This window comes from Helianthus annuus, chromosome 11, assembly GCF_002127325.2.
Source record: "Helianthus annuus cultivar XRQ/B chromosome 11, HanXRQr2.0-SUNRISE, whole genome shotgun sequence".
NCBI lineage: Eukaryota > Viridiplantae > Streptophyta > Magnoliopsida > Asterales > Asteraceae > Helianthus > Helianthus annuus.
The window spans coordinates 14,750,022-14,772,399 of NC_035443.2; the positions used below are offsets into that span (position 1 = coordinate 14,750,022).

At 38.4% G+C, this 22,378-nt stretch overlaps 1 protein-coding gene across 1 annotated transcript; it reads left to right on the forward strand.

Annotated features, from left to right (window-relative positions):
• Positions 1-927: 927 nt before the first annotated feature.
• LOC118483972 lies at positions 928-21,696 on the forward strand. Its single transcript, XM_035979797.1, has 3 exons — positions 928-1,104; positions 18,101-18,231; positions 20,405-21,696. The coding sequence occupies exons 1-3, from the start codon at positions 928-930 to the stop codon at positions 21,108-21,110; spliced, it is 1,014 nt and encodes a 337-aa protein (XP_035835690.1). The 3' UTR covers positions 21,111-21,696.
• Positions 21,697-22,378: the final 682 nt, after the last annotated feature.

Genomic DNA, 22,378 nt, shown 5'->3' on the forward strand with positions numbered 1-22,378 from the left:
AAAAATAAAAAAATACATTTAATGGTTGCTCGATAGGAGTTTTTATATTTTAAAAACGATTGATAACGTCCTCAATCACAATTTTTCATGCCAATGGGGTTATTTTTTAATAAAATCAATGGGGTGAATCGTATAAAAGATTGGGTTCATTCCAAATTTTCTATTACACGTTATATATATATACCATGCAAAAAGTTGGTATCGGGTGAACCCGTTTCTATCTACGTGAGTATGTGACTCCGCCACTAGGAGCTTCACCTACTCACATCATGCCGTATTGCAACAAAATCGTATACGTAGTTGATAATGTTGAATTTTGAACAACCCGAAATACCTCGTACCATAGAGATTTGGTCTCCATCTCGGACAAAATGCGGTGATTTAGTCAACTCTATTGATTGAATGTTTAACATGGTCTATAACACAAGTCTTGAAAATGGCCGGACGGTGTACGCTATTTCTAAAAACAATATTCTTCGAATATCCCAACTTATGACAATAATAACGCGTAGTAACAAGCTCAGAAATTGCCCAACATAAATGACGAAAAGTGGTATATACTCATAAAATAATTAGTGATTTATTGAATAATGTTTTAGATTGGTTGTTTTGTATATTTTACTGATGCCGTGTTGCAAAGGATCATTGAATAATGTTATAGATTGGTTGTTTTGTATTTACTGCCGTGTTGCAAAGGATCGGTAGGCCAATGTTCGTGGAATTTTCTGATTATTAAACAAATTATTTCTTACGATATATTAAATATACATCGAGATAGTTGGTAAACGGGCAACAAGCTGCGCCGCTACCCCTTTAAATATGATAAACTAAACGTAGTACACTATAAATAGGGGCCTCAAGGACTGCAAGAAAGACATGCATAAATTAAGGTTACTGATAGTTAATGTAATTTAACTAGTATTGATAATGGCTTTTGGTTTGGCTATTGCTTTTGTAGTGATTGGGATATGCATTTTGTGTCTTTTGGTAGCGATCGTTGCGGCTAATGCATCCAGCAAACAAGAAGATAAACATGGTGATGAGGAGACAGCAGAAGATCAAACTCAAAGCAATCAAGATATGGGAAAGCAGAAAAGAAACAAAGTGTGAAGGAGAAAGATAATGTTCGAGAACGTGAAGTGGAAGTAGCTGGCTGCTTTCTTTGCTGTGATGATTGTGGAAGTGCGTGTGGAGGTGACGGTGGAGGTTGTGGCGGAGGTGGTTGTGGTGGTGATTGAGAATCCTTTGATGAGTCGGTAATACTCTCTACAGGAGGTAGAATCCTTTGAGGATGAATTTATTTTGTCATTAAATGTTTGATAACAAAGCCGCTTTCTACAAGTGTGTTATTGGGTTATCATATCATTTGTGTTCTATTTGTTATCTTACTTTTTTCTTGAATGTTACATTTGTTTATTGAATCCAATAGCAAAGCAAAAATCTATTATATACAATTTTCTTGTAGAATGTGGGTACAATGTGTAGAAAATAGGGGTGTCCAAACTGCTCGGCGCTCGAAGATCGTTCGATGATCGTTCGAAAAAGCTCGGAAATTTGCTCGTTCGATTCCTTGCTCGGTTAAAACCGAGCCGAGCAGCTCGGTTCGGTTTAAAAACGAACCGAGCACGAGCATAGGTACGCTCGCTCGTCGCTCGTTCGGTTTCGATCAAATTTATTTTTATTATTATTATATATATATATATTATATTTATTAAATATAATAAACATGTAACATATCCAGCTTCTAGAATCCTCATATCTTCATATATCAGCTTCAGTTAAAAAAAAAAAACCCTAATCTCTCTCAACTCTCAAGTCACCAGCCGACATCCATACAGATCCCTCGTCCGCAAGTATCACCGTCCACCGGCCATCCAGTTCTACCGGCCACATCCCTCGTCCGCTGGCCATTCACCGTCCACAGGCCATCAACCGGCCATTTAAACTTGGTGGTACAAGATGGTTTAGGGACTATTGAAGCATGCTTTTTAAAAATAAGAGAAAGTGTCAAGTATCTAAGGAAATCTCTTGGTCGTTTGTTGAGGTTTGGTGAACTGGCAATTAGTCTTGGTTTATACACTCATAGGTCTTTATTTACCGATGTCAAAACTAGATGTTCTTAAACATTAAACATTTGGATGACGTTTTGTGTTTATTTTTGTGTGACTTTTTATGTTCATATTTTGTTAAATTGTTAAGTGTGTGTGAGACATACAAGTTGGTAAATTTTGGTGAATGAATGGCTATGTAGGAATTCTATGTAGGAATTCTAGAAAAACATATTACAAAATATGTAAACCATGTATAACATCTATTTCTGTTATATATAATAAATGATAATAATCAGGGTTTGGTGTCACTATATCAGAGCTTTCCTCGATGGTGTTTTGGCAGGAAAATTTCTGGGTATTATTTTCATTAGTGAAGCCTCGTTTTGCTAATCCGAACTGTTTTATGACCCGAATATATAAAGCATCTAAAAACCTTACCATCTAATCTCTCTGTCGCCTCTTCTCCTTCACGCTCACAGAACCCCTATACCATGCAAAAACGAAGGTAATTATTAAATTATCACTTGCTTTTATTAAAGTTCAGATTTTGTAATATACTAATAAAATCTTTTTTTGATTTTTTTTGTTGGCAATAGAACTTGATGCGTACTAAAGGTGGGTGTGCTTCTTGCTTGCTTCATTCATGACCTATACTAAGGTAGTAATTCTGTTCAAATATTTAAAGAACTTGAAGTTGGTTTCTAGATTATGTTATACACTAGGTATAGGGTCCATACTTTGGTGGCCACCGACACCCGCTTTAAAGCCGGACCGAGGACACTCGAGGTCTCGGGTTCGAAACATGTTTCTTACCCCTCTTTGATGGCTATGGGTATTTACCGCCAGGGATCCTTGTCGGGTGGTGAACTGGGAAGGGAGATCCCTTCCGCGGTCAGGGGTACCGTGCAACTACCCTTTAGGTATAGGGTCCACACATTATTCACGCTCATGCAGTCATGCCAATCTGCATCAGAAGCCGCCGTAGGTACAAAAGTTGACTTGCACTAGGTGCGCCTTTGCGTTGAGAGATGCCACAAAGACCCATTTTTAAAAAGATTAGCAGTGGAGTGCTTAAATTGATAGGTCTCCTGTTCAGCCAGCTCAGGTTTGTTGATTGATTAATTATATTGCTATGTGATGTGCTTTATGCTTTTGATAGCTTGTGGAACTTTAGTAGGATTTGATATATTGTTCATGACGCCAATGTAGTGGTGCCACACTAACGTTTTGTTCGATTCTTAGGTTGTTGGAAGTGTTTAATTTGGTAAGAGCATCCGTAGTGGTTCACCCCCTTTGGGCGTTTTCCAACGTGTGGCGTCCACGGTAGCAATCAGCATGACCACTTTTAACCACAAAAGGATGTAGCGGTTCACCCCTCTTTCAAGCCGCTACAATAATTACCTAATTATTTTTAAACACAAAATCAACCAATTGGAGGTGAATGGTGTAGAAGTAGGTGAGTAAGAACACATGAATCATACCACGGGCCAAGCAAATTATGAGGCTTTCACCAAGTGTGCGGGTGTCTGATGGGGCAAAAGCGCTCCATTACGTTTGGTCTAATCGAAAAGGAATTATGTGGCTCGTAGGTATATGTTTACTTTTTTAAAATACATATTGATGTATGGTTGTAACTTATAATTCCAAAGTGATTTTCTATTTATTCTTTGAAATTATGCAGGTGTTTATCTCACAAACAAGTAGAAACAATTATTTGGTGGTCCTTTTTCCACCAAATCCGGAAGTGTCGAAGCTAAAGTACGAAAATAAATTTCTGCCCTGAAACCCAATTTTTGCCCATTTTGCTGTACTTCTTGATTGTTTCTGATCATTTGGAGGGGTTTTTTTTTTTTTTTTTTTTTTTTTTAGGTAGGAATTTGGGATATGTATGTAATTTTACATTTTTATATCAATTACCATCTTCTTCAAAATTTATATATCCCCTACATGATCATAAACAGAAGATTAATTTGTATGTGTAACTTTTGGGTAGATATTAATCATAAAATATAATTAATATAAATAACTTACTCGAGCCCGGAAAACCCCTCGAGTGTTAACCTAGTAATACATATATAAAAACTGTTGGTGCACTTGTGTCTGTACTTTGTCTGTATTCGGTCACGATGTAAACGATGTCCTTGTCAGTCCTGTAAGTTGACCAAGTCAACCGTCCTCCTGGTTTGACTTGGACCAACAGTTAGAAAATGTTTGTAAATGTTCTGTGTCGAAGGATAGCTCATCGAAGGATAATGTAGATCTTTCGATGGCCTCGAAAGATATGTTACGAAGGATAATGTTGGACTTCGAAGGATATGCAATCCTTCGAAGTATATGTAGATCCTTCGAACACTTTGTCATCGATAGATGATCCTTCGATCATCTATCGGATCCTTCGGACCAGAAATGCTGAGCTGGGTATATATATACCCATGCAGTGTATGTTAGAAGATAGATGCACACCAAGAGATAGAGAGAGTTGAGAGCATTCTGTCCGAAACACACACACACACACTTTGAGAGTTTGCAATACTGATTTGTAAACATTGTGCTTGTAACCGGAACCTTCATACGTATTAATACAGTGGTGTTAATCGGTGAACCTTGTGTGTTGTGCTTTATACTTGTTTCATCTCGGTTTGCTTGCTAGCTTGGATTCCGCACTCGCTAGTGAGTTTGTATAACAAGGTTTAGGTTCGTCATCCTACGAGAGGGACCTACAAGTGGTATCAGAGTCGTGGCTCTTTACCTTGTTTAAAACCGGGTTTGTTCAAGTTCTTGGTGTGTTTGGACATTTGGTTTTGCACCCGTTTTTGGAGTTTTTATTGCACTTTTTAACTGAAAAACGTGTTCTAAACTTACCGGGAGTGTTCATAAGCGGGTTGGGTAACTTAAAAACTTGTTTTTAAACTTTTGGTGATTTCCGGCCATATCTCCGGTCATTATTCCGGTGACTGGTTCTGGATAAGGGGTGTCCATTTTGGGTAATATTTTCAAAGTTGGTAAGAAGGTACAGTCTGTCCATACCTTTTGCCGAAAGTTGACCCTCACCAACCCATCACCTTTTCACCAACCTTTCACATCAGTGTCAGTGTGTCAGTGGGTTTCGAAGGATATCTTTCGACATCGAAAGACCATCTTTCGATCAAGGAAGCTTCGATAGATATACATCTTTCGACCCATCCTTCGAAGTCAGAGTGTTATCCTTCGGACCAGGGAATCTATTCGAAAGACAGTTCATCGAAAGATAAGGATATATACTCGAAAGATAAGGATCTTTCAAATAGTGAATCCTTCGAGCTTGTGAATCTTTCGAAATCATTGTTCGAGATACAACAGTGATCTTTCGAGCACTGTTGATCCTTCGAACAAGATTTGATCTTTCGATTGTGGTCTGTTTATTGTTGACAAGTTTCTGTTTTTCAGATCTTTCGAACCAGGATCCTTCGGCTGTGTGTGATCTTTCGGGATATTCATTTGTCTTATAAATCATGAATCCGAGTTGGTGGAATCCGGCTCCAGACAGTGGAAAATATACCAGTTCTGGTTCCACTCCCTCATGGTGGGGTACACCGGCTCCCGATAGTGGAAAGTACACGTCTACCAGTTTATCTCCTTCATGGGCCGAGTCTCCGGTGTCGACATCTTCTCAAGCCAATCAGTGGGCGTTAGTCTCGAATCAAACTCCAAGTATTCAAAGTATTCTATTGAGCGAAAGCGAAACTGGAAGTTTGAATCGACCTCCAAAGCTGATGCATTTAAACGAGTATCCGGGTTGGGCTGATAGATTCCGTACATATGTTCTGGGTCAAAATACAGAGCTGTGGATACGTTTCACCACAGATTTCGATCAAGCTATAGAGGTTGCTGCTTCGTCGACTGCTACCTTTGCCGATCTTCCAGAGGATCAGAAGAAAACATATGATCTGGAGAAGAAAGCCTACGCCATTCTCACTCAGGCATTAAGCAAAGACATTTATCATCAGTTTGTCAGCTTCAAGACTACAAAGAAGTTGTGGGACGGTTTGAAAACCAGAGGAGTAGGGAATGAAGCAACACGCCAATTGCGTCATGATCTTCTCAAGAAGGAATTTGACAGTTTCACGTGCTTAGATAAGGAGTCTTTGGGAGACATGACTAGTCGGTTTTATCATTTGCTTACTGAGTTGAATAATTTTGGGGTAGCGACAACTCAATCAGAAGTGGTGAAAAAGTTTGCTGATGCTTTGCCTCCCCAATGGAGTAGTTTCTTGGAAATCCTGAAGTATAACGGAGTGTTGAAAACTACAAATATCAACGACTTCGTGCAGCTTTTGGAAAACAAGGATCAGGAGGAAACATTAAAGGCGAAGAGAGTTCCATTGCCACAAAATCCAGAAATGTATTTTGGAACTTCCAGTACTTCGTCTGCAAGAACAGGTCCACATGCTCCTTTGCAAACGGCGTTCGTCACAAGCACGGATATGTATGGCAATCCGGTGCAAGTTCCTGTTAAGCCACCTCCCACCACAGACATGTATGGAAATCCAATACAACCACCTCCTCCTCCTCCTGCTCAACAACAACGTGCGTGTTATGGAGGAACATCATCTGCTGGTCAGCAATCAAAGCCAAGTACAGTACAGCTCGACACTTCAAGCTTCTCTAAAGTCAGTGTAGAAGTAGCTAAGGAACACATGGAGCTGCTTAACACTGTAGTGAGCGCGTACTGCGGGTTGATAGAAGGTCAGATTGGCAACATTAATCTGACACAAGAAGATTATCGGCAGATTGATAAAGAAGAGATGGACTTGATGGATATCAAGTGGGCCTTTGCTAGTGCTGTGAGAAGGGCAAAGGATTGGATGGAAAGTACTGGCAGAACCAGCTTGGAAAGTAAGAGAGACACCAAGTATGGGTTCGATAAACAGGCAGTGAAGTGCTTCAACTGTGGTGAACGGGGTCACTTTAAGAGGGAATGTACAAAGCCAGCCCAGCACGGGAATCAAAACCCCTTCAGAAACCAAGGCAACCAGCAGAACAGAAACAATGAGCGTACATTGGTGCCTGTCAACAACCAAACCAACCGGGCACTTGCGGTTCAGGTGGATGAAGGTTGTGACTGGTCAATCCAGTTGGGTGGTGATGCTCCTGATGGAACAGCATGTTTTGCTCAGGTTGTGAAGGAGTTAGTTCACACCAGTGGTGGAGAATCTTCTGCCAGTGGTGGTGAATCGTCTGAAGATGAAGACTCTTCTGGGTACAGCAGGAGTGTTGATGAAGAATCATCCAATTCTGGTGATGATCATGTGGGTGAGACATCAAATGCAGCAATCGATGCAGATATTGATGAACTTTTGGGAGAAGCTGCAGCAGAAGCTCAAAGAAGATCTATTCTGGTAGATCAAGCTGCTTATACCTCGTCTTCTCTCCATTCAGCCTTTATGGCTAATGTCGACGGTTCATCAAGTCAGGTATGTGTCGATGAACCCACTGCTATTACTTGTGATGAATGTGATAGATTGCGTGCTAGATGTGCTGATGTGGAGAAAAGTATGTCTGAGTTGCAAGACAAACATGATGCTTTACAAGCTAGTTTGTTTGACTTGCAAGACAAACATACTACATTGAATGAGAATTTGAGTGACTTGCAAAGTAAGCACGAAGCTTTGCAAGAAAAGTATGATGTGACTTTTATCCACAATCAGAAATTGACTGTGGACCTTTCCAAATGCACAGAAGCCAACATGTTCTATGAAAGCCATGAAAAGGAGTTTAAATCGGTAATTGAAAAGTTAAAGAAAGATAAAACCGAGTTAACAAAAATGGTTTCCAGAAAACAAACTGACATTAATTTGTATATATCTCCTCTTGAGACAATGCAAAAAGAGATGGTCTGTGTAAAAACGGAAAGTGAGGCAATCCAACTCAAGTTAGACAGTTATTTGAGTTCTAGCTATGTGTTGGATCACATCATTGATGTCCAAAAGGAGAAAAGGGACGTCACGTGCATAGGCTATAAGAATTGTCCACCACCAGTGAGACATAATTATGATGCCATGCCGGATGAGGAGGACAGGGTGTTCTTTGAACCATCTGTGCCTCTAGATGTGAAAGAGTTTGCTGCAGGACTCGGATACCAAAAGGAAGTATCCTCAGATTCAGATGTGTCAGCAGATACATTTGTAAGTGCTGAACAGAATCAAGATCCTCCAGTTGTGATTGAGGATGCTGATTCTTCTGATGATGAATCTGATGATGCTGTCCCAGCAAAGTCTGATGCGGTAGCCAAAAATGAGGACATACCTCTCGAGAATCACATTCTATGTGATCCCCCTGTAAAACTCGCTAAGACTGTTGCAACTGAGTCCTCATCTGCAGAAGAGCCGGAGAGTGTGAATTTGCTGTACACTCTTGTTGGTGATGATAAAATTTACTCAGACAAAGATTTTCCCATTAAGAATGTTAATCAATCCTTAATCTGTAAAGTCTTTGAAAATTCGACAAGTAAGTTTTTGGGAAAGACAGGACCACGTGTTACAGTTACACAATGTCCTCCTATTCCAAAGGCTGAAATTCGAAAACAATTTGGCAACAAGAAATTATCAACAGTGCCAAAACAGCAAAATCACACCAAGCCCAAAGGAAAATCACCGGCTCAAGCCCAAAAGAAGCCGAATCAAAAGAAGAAGAAAAACGTTAACTTTGTGAAATCGACGGGAACGGATAAAATTGAGACTTTTGAAAACAAATCTAACTTAGATTTTTTCAAGAAAGCTATTATACAGAAAAGGAATGAACCAAGCAGTTCAAAACCAAGTACCTCGGGTTCACAAAGTTCAACATCATCGGCTAAGCGATCACATGATACTTCGGGGTTTGTAGAACGAAGATCATGTTTTGAGTGTGGAACCATTGGACATATAATTAGAAATTGTCCATATCTTCATAAGCAAAAAGAAAAGGTTGATGTTCCCCGTGACCAAACTAGCCGTAAGCAATCTGTTTCTGTAAAGCAAGATCCCCGCCTTGTAAAAGAAAGGGAAAAGAAACAAAAACGCCAACAGGTCAAGAAAATTGAAAAAGCAATTAAAACCGATGTGGTTCAAAAACAATCTGTTGCTGTAAAACCAGACAATTCTAAAACTTCAAACAATCAAGAAGTTAAAATTTTAAAGAAAGACACTGGTAAAACAAAACAGACCTGGAAACCAAAATCGGTTACTGAATCAGGGGGACCATCACAATTCACCAACCATCAAAGACAAGAAGTTATTGTCATTGATGAAAATGGAAGACCCAAGACCACAATGGCTTGGGTCCCCATCTCCAACTAATTCATTTGAGTTCATGTGCAGGGTGTTCCAGGAGGAACTATCAGTAGTCATTGGATTGTTGATAGTGGGGCATCCAGGCACATGACAGGCGACATGAAGCTTCTCTACGACGTCAAATCTATTAGAGGAGGTTATGTTGCTTTTGCTGGAGATAAAGGTGGATTTATTACGGGTGAAGGAATGATATCTAACGGGATTGTCAGCTTTGACAAGATCAACTTTGTGCAACAACTTGATCACAATTCTCTTAGTGTTTCTCAAATCTGTGACAAGCAGTTCTCAGTACACTTTGATGCTAATGGATGTTATGTGCTGAAACCCGGCTTCAAAATTCCAAAAGAATGGATTCTCTTGTCGGCTCCAAGGATAAATGATTTGTACGTCCTTGATATGAGCCAAGCTATTACTACGTCTGCACAAGCAACTTGTTTCGTTTCCAAAGCCACAGAAAAAGACACTATCTCTTGGCACAGACGAATGGGTCACATTCACCTACGCAAAATGAATCATTTGGTTTCAAATGAATTGGTAAATGGTGTTCCCCTCAAAAATTTCCATCTTCAAGACGTCTGTGTTTCGTGCCAGAAGGGAAAACAAACGAAGAAGAAGCACCCTACAAAGAAGATCAACACGGTGGCAGTTCCTCTTGAACGTTTGCACATGGATTTGTTCGGTCCTGTCAAGCACAAGAGTATTCGGGGTGATCAATACTGCCTCGTGATAACTGATGATTATTCAAGATTTTCTTGGGTAGCGTTCTTGGCACACAAGATTGAAACCTTTGGCATTATCAAAAACTTGATCATTCAGATTGAGAATTTGTATAAGTTGAAGGTTAGGCGGATACGTAGCGACAATGGTACTGAATTTAAAAATCATTCCATGACGGAGTTTTGCACTTCAAAGGGTATTCTTCATGAGTTTAGTGCAGCTTATACTCCTCAACAGAATGGCGTCGCTGAACGTAAGAACCGCACATTGATCGAGACTGCTAGGACAATGTTGGTAGAGTCGCAGTTGCCCATTCCATTCTGGACTGAAGCTGTGGCCTCTGCATGTTACACATTGATCCGAGTCCTTACAGTCAAAAGGCACAACAAGACCTGCTTTGAGCTTCTTCAAAAACGGAAACCAGATTTGTCTTATCTTGAAGCGTTTGGAGCTCCATGCACAATCATCGATCCTAATGGAAAGTTTGGGGCAAAAGCAATTGATGGATACTTTCTTGGGTATGCCACCCCTAACTTACGAGTCTGGAATCTAGAGACTAAAAGGGTCGAGGAATGGTCTGAGGTCAGAGTACAAAGGCACACTTTGCCAGTCAAATGTCCGGGTCAACCTTGGATGTTTGAGTACGATGACTTTTTCAATTCGATCAATGTTGAAGCCGTTGAAGAAAGTGCTGCGGCTAGGATGTTTTTCGAGAGTGACAATGCAACAGTTTCACCGGTGGTTCGTCCAATTCTTGTTAATCAAGAACCATCTTCTTCGGTGAACAATAATACTCTCAACAATGAGGATTTTCATGATGCAAACGAATTGAACGAATCTTCAGAGGATGATGAATTTCTAGATGCAGATCAAGAAGCCCCAACAACAGCAGTTCATGGTACTTCAGAGGGTACTCCTCCAGTGGATGCCCACAGAACAGCTGAGGCTACTGCATCATCCTCTTCGTCAATTCCGGGTCTTGATTTGGTTGTTGATCTTAATCTTAACAACCTGGGTATAAATATTCCAGTTCTAGATAATCCAGAAACAAGGATTCATAATACCCATCCTCAATAAAACATCATTGGAAATGTTCAAAGTGGCATTCAAACAAGAAACATGTTGCGAAACAACAACAATGCAGGCTTGTATGCGACTATTCGAGAATCCGGGCAACAAAACGGTTGGTCCTTCGCGTGTTATGTCTCACAGGAAGAACCAAGAACGTGGAAAGAAGCCTTGAAAGATAACGCTTGGGTTGAAGCAATGCAGGAAGAGCTGCAACAATTCCAGAAGCTGGGTGTCTGGAAACTCGTAGAGAAACCTGCTGGATACAAGAAGATTGGTACCCGTTGGGTGTTTAAATGCAAAAAGGATGACCGCGGAGTTGTTATCCGAAACAAAGCACATTTAGTCGTTCAAGGTTTTCGTCAGATTGAAGGGATCGACTACAACGAAGTCTATGCACCTGTTGCACGTCTCGAAGCAATTCGAATCTTTCTAGCCTATGCGTCCTTCAAAGGATTCAAGGTTTACCAGATGGACGTCAAAAGTGCATTCTTACATGGTGTGGTTGAAGAAGAAGTATATGTCGAACAGCCTCCAGGTTTTGAAGATCCTATCCATCCCGATCGGGTTTGGTTGCTCAACAAAGCTCTCTATGGTCTTCATCAAGCACCGCGAGCTTGGTATGCAACCTTATCACACTATCTGCTGGAGAACGGTTTTCGAAGAGGTCTTATCGACTGTACTCTTTTCATCAAAGAACAAGATGGAGATCTTCTTCTGGTACAGGTATACGTTGATGATATTATTTTTGGTTCTACTAATGATGTCTTGTGTAGGAATTTCGAGCGCATAATGCAGGATAAATTCGAGATGATTGCTATGGGGGAAATGACCTTCTTCTTGGGCCTACAAGTACAACAAACAGAGTCTGGGATATTCATCCATCAGACTAAATATGTTGGTGACATCTTGAGCCGGTTCCAGATGTCTGATGCAACGCCCATTGGTACCCCATTGCCAACAAATCACGGAATTACTCCTGACTTGAAGGGAGAAGCTGTTAGCCCCTCAAACTATCGCGCAATGATCGGATCTCTTATGTACCTCACAGCATCAAGGCCAGACATAATGTACCCAACGTGCCTGCTTGCCAGATATCAAGTTAATCCGAAGGCCTCACATCTTGCAGCTGTTAAAAGGATTTTTCGTTATTTGAAGGCGTACCCTGACACCGGTCTGTGGTACCCTAGGGATAATAACTTTGAATTGGTAGCATTCAGTGATTCTGATTTTGCGGATGCAAAATCGACAGCAAATCCACAACGGCTGGATGTCAGTTTTTAGGAAATCGCCTAGTCACATGGCAGTGCAAGAAGCAGACGTGCGTCGCTACATCAACATGCGAAGCTGAATACATTGCTGCCTCAAGTTGTTGCTCCCAAGTTCTTTGGATCCAACAACAATTGCGGGACTACGGTTTTGAATTCCTAACTACTCCTATTTACATTGATAATTCTGCTGCTTTAGATATCACTATAAATCCTGTGCAGCACTCAAAGACCAAACACATCGAAATCAAATATCACTTCATACGTGATTGCTTTGAGAAAAGGCTAATCGATGTTGTTAAGGTCCACACCGATGACCAACGTGCCGACTTATTTACCAAAGCTTTTGATAAATCAAGATTTGACTTTTTATTATTGGTAAACGGCATTAAGGTCAAGCAAGAGTAAAACCAACATCGGAAAATCATTTTTGTAAATATCTTTGTGTTTTTAAATTTGTCTTAGTTTATTGATTTTAGGGGGAGTAAATCCAAAAATCTGAAAATCCAAAAACATCGAAAAATTTCAAAAACACAAAAACAATAGAAAAGCAAAAATGAGTTTCCTGGCGAGCAAAAGAGAAAATGATAGTACATCAGTGGTCTATCCAAACCTCTTTAAACCTTAAATGAAAAACGATAAGCAGCTCTATATAAGATGTATCGGTAGGCTCACAATCATTTTAAAGTGTGCAGGTTGATATAAATCTTAAATCGACTGAAGACCAGGTGGGAACCATTCATTGGCATATGGTCTTAGTACCGAAATTTCGTTTGATAGATTGCCGAGGTTCTGAGATATTCGGTCTTTATGCTGCTTATCATCTGGGTATCATGGTTGTATCTTTTACCGAAAAATAACGGGGACGCAAGTCTAGATCTTCCATGATACTATACATACGTGTACATATTACATACTGCATTCGACCTCAATAAGTGATAAACAATCACATGTCCAAATCAAATAAGTGATAAAATATCACATTTATCCGGATGTCAAGTTCGTCTCTCTGCTGTACGGAAGTACTGACCTGTTCACGGACTTGCACCTGTGCCCTCATGCATATGAAAATCAAGTTTATACGGTCAAACAGATGATAATCGGTATACTCACCGGTAAGATGAACTCTCGTGCATACCTTGATACGGGAATGTGTCGTGATGTGGATGAACACCGGTCGGTAAGTATAAATCATACCTTAACGTATCCCCTCGCCATGATTACATCTGATAAGTTGAGCTTAAGTGGACAACAATACCGATAATTGTTATAGGATGCTTATCTTAATGTTAACTAACTGAACAACAGGAGCGTTTGGCATGACCGTACACTGATATGATTCTCTTACCCTCGAAACTCGCAAAAAGAATGTCTGTATATATTTATTTACTGCTTTCAGTCTTTACATTTGAAAAATTCAAAAATACCAAAAAGATTTTATTTCTATTTTATTTTCGATCGTACGATGTTGGAGCTCGAGTCTTCGTTACCTGAAACCTGACCGAAAACCGAACTGACTAAATCTTCATAAACGGTCGAAATTTGCATGTTTTGAAAGTTAAAGGCTAAAATTGACAAATTTATTAAACTTTCAAACTGTCGGACGGTGTTTGATTGTGACATGGTCATCAGTGTGTCATTTGTTTATGTTAACTATATTCCAAGCAGTGTTCTCATTACGCGTTTAGATTTCTTGCATGTGCAGATTCTAAAGGCTAGGAGAACATGGTCGATGACAAGCTTCGGAATGAAGACACGACGTGAAGGCACTCAAAAGATGAAGATGATCGAGTTGCCGCTGGCCATCATCAACACCACAAGGATCTCACTTCATAAAGATCAAGTATTTCACGAGCATAACTCAAGGGGGAGCTTATGTTAAGGGGGAGTTTGTCAACACACTTCCTACATGATACGGGTAGTTTGTTGATACACTCTCTGCTTTCAAGACGTGAAGACCTTGAAGATCCTCCGACATTGAAGACTTGAAAGGACATCAGAGTCTTGAAGACATGAAGATCAAAGATGATCAAGATCGAGACAAATCTGCAACCATCGAAGATCGAGACAAAGCTACAGCCAAGGGGGAGTTTGTTGGTGCACTTGTGTCTGTACTTTGTCTGTATTCGGTCACGATGTAAACGATGTCCTTGTCAGTCCTGTAAGTTGACCAAGTCAACCGTCCTCCTGGTTTGACTTGGACTAACAGTTAGAAAATGTTTGTAAATGTTCTGTGTCGAAGGATAGCTCATCGAAGGATAATGTAGATCTTTCGATGGCCTCGAAAGATATGTTACGAAGGATAATGTTGGACTTCGAAGGATATGCAATCCTTCGAAGTATATGTAGATCCTTCGAACACTTTGTCATCGATAGATGATCCTTCAATCATCTATCGGATCCTTCGGACCAGAAATGCTGAGCTGGGTATATATATACCCATGCAGTGTATGTTAGAAGATAGATGCACACCAAGAGATAGAGAGAGTTGAGAGCATTCTGTCCGAAACACACACACACACTTTGAGAGTTTGCAATACTGATTTGTAAACATTGTGCTTGTAACCGGAACCTTCATACGTATTAATACAGTGGTGTTAATCGGTGAACCTTGTGTGTTGTGCTTTATACTTGTTTCATCTCGGTTTGCTTGCTAGCTTGGATTCCGCACTCGCTAGTGAGTTTGTATAACAAGGTTTAGGTTCGTCATCCTACGAGAGGGACCTACAAAAACTAATCAAAATCTAGAGCAAAGATCAAACAATTTACAAAGAAACCGAATTGGCCAATTTTCAATTATTGGGGGCGTTCAACTTTGATACATTTTAGAGCATCCATAACGCTTGACTAGACTAAAATCTAGACTTGGCTCGTTATCATATCACATCATTTCAAACTACAACCATTTGAAAGCACATTTTTTTCCTTTAATACTAAACCACTACAAACATTTACCTTATCACCTACTTTTCCTTTTATTAAAACTATATTTAGTTTATATGATCTACTTATAACTTATTTACCTAATGATGTCATTTTTTTTAAATATGGAAAAATAAAATTTATATCAAGATAATTTATTTATTATTTGTTTTGAACTATTTTCATATTTCATTGTCTAGTATATTAATATAACTAGTTAAATTTCCGGCCGTGCGTTGCGGCGGGGACCCAATGACTGCAAAACGCGTATCAGTAACGGCAAGGAGATACCGAATATCAAAACATAAATAAAAAAGTCGTGAAAAGGATAGTCAATCCGTCCTAAAAAAATGATTTTATATAACCTAATATATAATAATAGGACCCACACGTCCTACACGTTAGAAATTCGATTGTTTTCAGTTCAGTTATTACTATTACGGTGCTAACACGTTAAAATATGGATGAGCTCGGTACCTGTAACGGCACCGAAAGTGCCGATCCGGAAAATCATTGAAATTAGGCACCGGCACCGAAAATACTCAGTACAATACGGTATGGTATCTGAAGGTAAAAATCAATAAAGATAGGTATGGTGCTAGACCGGTGTCGAACCGAAAGTAACGATTCTGAAAACGTCAAAAGGTGGGTACCAAATTGGTACCGAAAATGATTTGGTATAGTAAATTTGGTACCGATACGATACCGGTTTGATTATAGGATTTGATACGATTTGCTCATAAATAATCTAAATATCCAAGTTAATTTTACATGCTACAATTCATTTATTACGTAAAAAGACATAAAATAAAGCAAAATAAGTTGTTGTGTATATAAAACCTCATTCAAACGAAATACAGTTTACTTACTCTGTGTATGAAAAGTAATCTAAACTGTGCAATTACTTGTATTGGTACGTTGCTACAGGATTTGATGAGCTCGGTACCAAACAGTACCGAAAATATCTTTACCGAAATCCCCAAAAATGGGTACCAGTACCGAATATACCTGATACAGTACGGCTTGATACGGTCGGTACTGGTACGGCACCGGTATTTAAGTGTAAAACCCGATGAATACCGGTGCCGAACGGATACCGAAAATACACCAAGTTTGGTAAATTTGATATCCGTACCAATACCGATACTATTCATTTAAATATTTATTTATTATTAATGTTCATCTAATGTTCATTTCATTCAGAAATTAATATATAGGAGAATAGTAAATTCAAGTAAAATATTAAAACATAATATTTAACTTTTACAACGGCTACATTTGCAATGTCTAGTTTCCAAAACGTCTAATTTTGTAACGACTACTTTTACTGGCTATAAATTTAATTTGTATTTCAACAACATGTGCAATTCTCAACTCATAATTCATTACAAAGATTCATAAAATGGCAAATAGCATGAAAACCTTGGACTAAAGATAAATACATGACATTGGTCCTTGGATGGACATCTCCAATAACAGACAAAGAGTCGTTTCAATTAGACTACCCTTATCTCTTGGGAGTTGGGGGTATCACTGGAAGTAGCCTCTCTATTCTTACGGGGTAGAGCCGTAGAGGTAAGGTTTTCTACATCTTACCATCCTCAGACCCTACCTTAGTTTTGCTATTGGTGGGATTTACTGAGGATGATGAAGATGATTATTTGAAGGATTCCATCAACATGTGGAGAAACCAATCACTCTACGAACGCCAGTTTGTCAAGGTTTCATATTCTGCTCTCAGAGGTTCGCAAGTTTCATGCATTCTTCAACATCATGATGGCTCGCGGTGACGACATAACAGAGGCACAAGTGACCATCCCCGTTTGTAACCTTTTGTGCATCCAGATGCAGACTTCGACGGTTGAGGGGTTGATGATCGGGTTTAATTTTTTGTTTTGTTTATGTTTAATTATCTGGTTTGTTTTGGTTTAATTATCTAGTTTGTTTAATGCTTTTAATTTTAATAACTTTTTTTAGTTTATGTAATTTTTATTTTAAATAAAATTTTATTTCATTTATGTTCTTTTATTTTTTATTTTATTTGAATCTAATTTTTTTCTAAGTTTTTTTAGTTAAACAAGCTTTTTTTATTTGAAATCGGGGAGGGGGGGTGGGGGTGTTGTTTTACAAGGGACCCAACCCACCTCAAACACTCCCTTTCTGTTCAGAAAAATGACCAAATTATCATATTTTTTATTGGCGGATCTTGACGTTTCCACAGACTTGCTTTGCAAAAGAATTTTTGCCGGGTATAATTTTAAAAAAAAAAAAAATCCTTTTCTTTTCTAAATAGATTATGAATATAATTACCTATTTGCCCATCTACTATTGCTTTGGGTCCAAGCAGTTTATGATAAAATGTTACGTATACACCTGGGCTAAGCATCTTATAGTTGATCCACTACAAGAATAACGATTAATAGCGGCGACCTTAATAGCGGCGACATCCAATATGTCGCCGCTATTGGTCCAATCCGCAAACCGGTGTCCTATGTTAAACCCTAGCCACACGATTCATATGATCATCCAACGGCTGGGGTTTGCTCAGATTAATAGCGGCGACGCATACAACCAATAGCGGCGACATGTTGTCGCCTCTATTGGCCCGACGAATAAAGTAAGGAATCAGCGCCATTTCTTCCCTCCACCTACTTTCCCCCAAATCTTTTCACTCCGGTTAGCGAAAAAATCGGCAAAATCTCTCCAAAATCGGCATAATCGGTTAGTTTTATGTTGATTTTTTTTTGTGTATTTTGTTATATAGGTTGTTAATTTCATGGTTCTTGGTGAATGTAGTTTCTCCACCGGCACCGTCTTGTCTCCACGGCCACCACCGGCACCACCTCGTCTCCTCGGCCACCACCGTCAACACCTCTTCTCCTCGTGCATAACAAGGTTAGTTTATGTTTGGGGATGAAAGCATTAGCTGTACATACCCTTAGATAGTTGAATTGGAGTTTATTGTTCTCTTTTTCCTTTTGTTACTTTCTTTAAAACGTATAGGATGAGATCTGTCAACAAATAATAAGTTTTTCAGGCTATTGAAGTTGTAAAATATATGAATATTTACATTCATAATGTTGGAGGATCATACTTATTAAATTCACTTAAAAAATGTACTTATTCATTATAAAAAGGATAATTGGTTAACTGAATCAAGATTATTATTATTATTATTATTATTATTATTATTATTATTATTATTATTATTATTATTATTATTTTAGAATGGCAACTGAATCAAAATTATTGGTTACATGCTTTTTTAACACCATAGCCTTACTTTCAAGAAATAGTCAAAGAAGTATTACCTATAAATCGATAGCAGTTAACCATCCATCTAGAATATATAAATCGATGGCAACTGAATCAAAATTATTGGTTACATACTTTCAAGATTATTATTATTATTTGTTTTTTTTTTTTTTAAATCTGTTTGGGGATGAATTGAAAGCATTAGCTGTACATACTTTTGTTTCGTCTTGTGGCTGTGGAAGTTCCTTATTGTTTTGTCTTGTGGCTTTGTAAGTTCCTTTTTAAATAATGTCATGAATTAATGATCATGCGTTGTTTCAAATTGTATGTTTGTTGAGATTACTGATGTAGGATAGTTAAGCTTGTGCTGCGAACTTTTGTTTTCAAGTGTATGGCTTGCAGTTTTTTTGTTGACTATCTTCATCTCTTAAAGCTAACTGGGACATGCCCCTTGTAATGTCAGTTATCTTCATCTCTTAAAGCTAACTTAGACATGCACCTTGTAATGTCAGTTGTCTTCTAAGATAGCGTGTTTTTTTTTAAATAAAATTTTGGTTGTAAAAATGACCCGATTATGACGGCCGATTCGGTTGTAAGAACATTGTATTCAACTCATTTTATCTTTTAACTTGTACGCTTTATATTATTTACACTATGAAATACCTATTTGACCCATTTAAATTTTATTTCTTTTTGACATTAATCTCATTGGACACATCTATTTTGTTTACTCCTTTCACTATTATAATCATTTTCATCCTTTATACATTTCGTTTACTTGACCCGTTTTTCACTTCATTTATTTTTAATTCATTGATCGTTTACATATTTCTGAAGTTTTTTTAACTCATCAACTCATTACTCTATTTTGCATACATGTTTAACTCTTTTGACATGTTAACTCATATTTAATCTAGTTAACCCATTGATATGTAACACTTTAATTTTATTTTGCTTCAAATTGTTCAAGAAAGTCGACCAATATTTGAATATATTTAATATCTTTACATGTATTCTATATTTAATATTTGAATTTTGTTACGATTTAATGATATATATTACAAGAAAGTCGACCAATAGCGGCGACAAATGTCGCCGCTAATAGTCCCAAATGTCGCCGCTAAAGGTAATAGCGGCGACAAATAACCCTTTAGCGGCCAAGCTTTAGCGGCGACTCAATAGCGGCGACATGTCGCCGCTATTACCTTTAGCGGCGACATTTGGGACTATTAGCGGCGACATTTGTCCTTTTCCATCACCTTCATTTTCCCTTCTATTATTTAAAATCAAATAATAATAATAATAATAATAATAATAATAATAATAACAATACTAATAATAATAATAATATCCTTTGAATATAACCACACTTAAATCAGAAACAAAACTTCATGTCAAGTAATGATGAACTAGCTTTTACCCATTGACCCACATGATATTTGCTCTATTCTTTTCGAAAATTCATACATAAACCATAATGAGCTTAGAAATACCCGCCTGAAATTGATTTAGAAATTAATTTCAGGTTGTCCCCGTTTAATTTGGGACTGCTTTTTGAATACTTTATCTCATTTAGGATGTGAATGTGTATTACATGATTGTTTGTTTAAGAAGGATTCGGTTATCATTTTCTCTTTGCCCCTCGGGTATATATATTCTTACATATATACTTGGGAGCTAAGAGGAAATGCTGCCGATTTTTTCTTAAACAAACAACCATGTAATACACATTCATATATGAGATAAAGTGTTCAAAAAGTGGGTTTAGCAGCCTACCCTTGTCTTGCAAACCCTAAATTAAATTATCTTTCAGTTGCATAATGCCTATCGATAAAAGCTGGATTGATTCCCCACTTCAATCACCTCACTACCAGGAAGGACTCAAGTCTTTTATCGCGATGTGTGAAAGAGTGCTCCCCAGCCATAATGAAGTTAGATGTCCGTGTTCCAAATGTAAATGTTCCGGCTTAACAACCATCACAAAAATGAAACTCCATTTGGGGCGTATGGTTTTTTGGAAAGATTACATAAAGTGGGACTATCACGGCGAAAAATCTCGGCCTGCAGTTGTAGAAGTAGATAATGTTGTGCCACAGGAGGGTATGGAAAACGTTATTGAAGACATTAGGGGGGAGCGCATGGAAGAAGATACAGACCGTAACCTGGAGATGTCGGGTGGAGAATCTAACGGTGTTGATGACGATTTTGAAGACATAATAAAGGATGTTGAATCTGAATTATATCCTGGTTGTACTGAGTTTTCTTCACTTGACTTCTTAGCAAAGCTTATGAATCTAAAGGAGACGTCCCATTGGACTAATACTTCATTTGATGGTCTACTAAAGTTGTTTCAAGAATCAATGCCAATAGGCAACAAGATTCCCCCTACGCATTATGTAGTTAAGAAGAAAGTTAAGAAGATTGGTTTGGATTATGAGATGATAGACGCGTGCGTAAATGATTGTGCTCTCTTCTGGAAAGAACACGAGTCGTTGAAAAATTGTCCCGTTTGTTTGTAATGAGAGTCGTTGGGTCGATAAAGACACAAAAGGCACGAAGGTAGCTCGCAAGGTGTTACGATACTTGAGTATTGGTCTTCTTTGCAGCTGAAGCACAACTTAGATGTAATGCATATCGAGAAAAATGTGTGCGACAGCTTGCTTGGTACTCTCTTAATGAATGAGAAGACCAAAGACACACCAAACGCACGAAACGACTTGCAAAAACTAAATATCCGGCCGACACAGTGGTTGAAACAATCGGGTAGCAAGTTCTTAAGCCCCCACCCAAAGTACTCATTCAAGTCCGATGATCGAAAGCTTTTCTGTGAATTTATAAAAACTACCAGATGGGTTTGGATCTAATATCAGCAAGAGGGTGACAGATAACAATTCTAACATTACTGGGTTGAAATCTCATGACTGTCATATTCTCATGCAACGTTTGATACCGATTGGGGTTAGAGGGCTTTTGACAAAAGATACATCTACACCAATGGTAGACCTTTGTATGTTTTTTAAGCAACTTTGTTCCAGAACACTATCGGTTGAAGATATGAGGAAAGCAAAGGATGACATTCTTACCATCCTATGCAAGTTAGAGATGATCTATCCTCCGGCTTTTTTGACATTATGGTTCATTTATTTGTGCATTTACCTGATGAAGCGATTGCGGGAGGTCCAGTAGCTTTCAGATGGATGTATCCATTTGAAAGGTACATGAAAAAGCTAAAAAAGTATGTCAGAAACCCGACAAGGCCGGAAGGTTGTATAGCTGAAGGTTATGTGCTTGAAGAAGCTCTAACATTTTGTTCAATGTATCTTCACGATGTTCAGACTAAGTTCAATCGCCCAGATAGAAACGAGGATGTCGTTGTTGAAAAATGTAAGTTTTGGGTGTTTGAGTCTAAATGTCGTCCGGCAAGCGCAACAAAGAGCAAATATCTTTCAACCATTGAAAACGCAAGATGGAATGGTTTGTTCTCGAAAACTACGCAGAAGTCAGGGAGTACATGAAGTGAGTGTTCCTATCTTTATTTTTCGCAATATGTTTATGTTAATTACTATTTTCTCTTCCTTACTTGCTTATATTTGTCATTAATGTAGTGAGTTCATATCTACACATCCCCAAGATGATCTTAAAACGAAATTTCCGGGGTGGTTTCTTAATAAGGTATAAGACATATATAACACGCATTATTCTACATCGGTTAGGTAATACATATATAACAAGCATTCATACTCTATATTTTTTAGGTCCATTCGATGAAAACACAAAATTCTCCAGA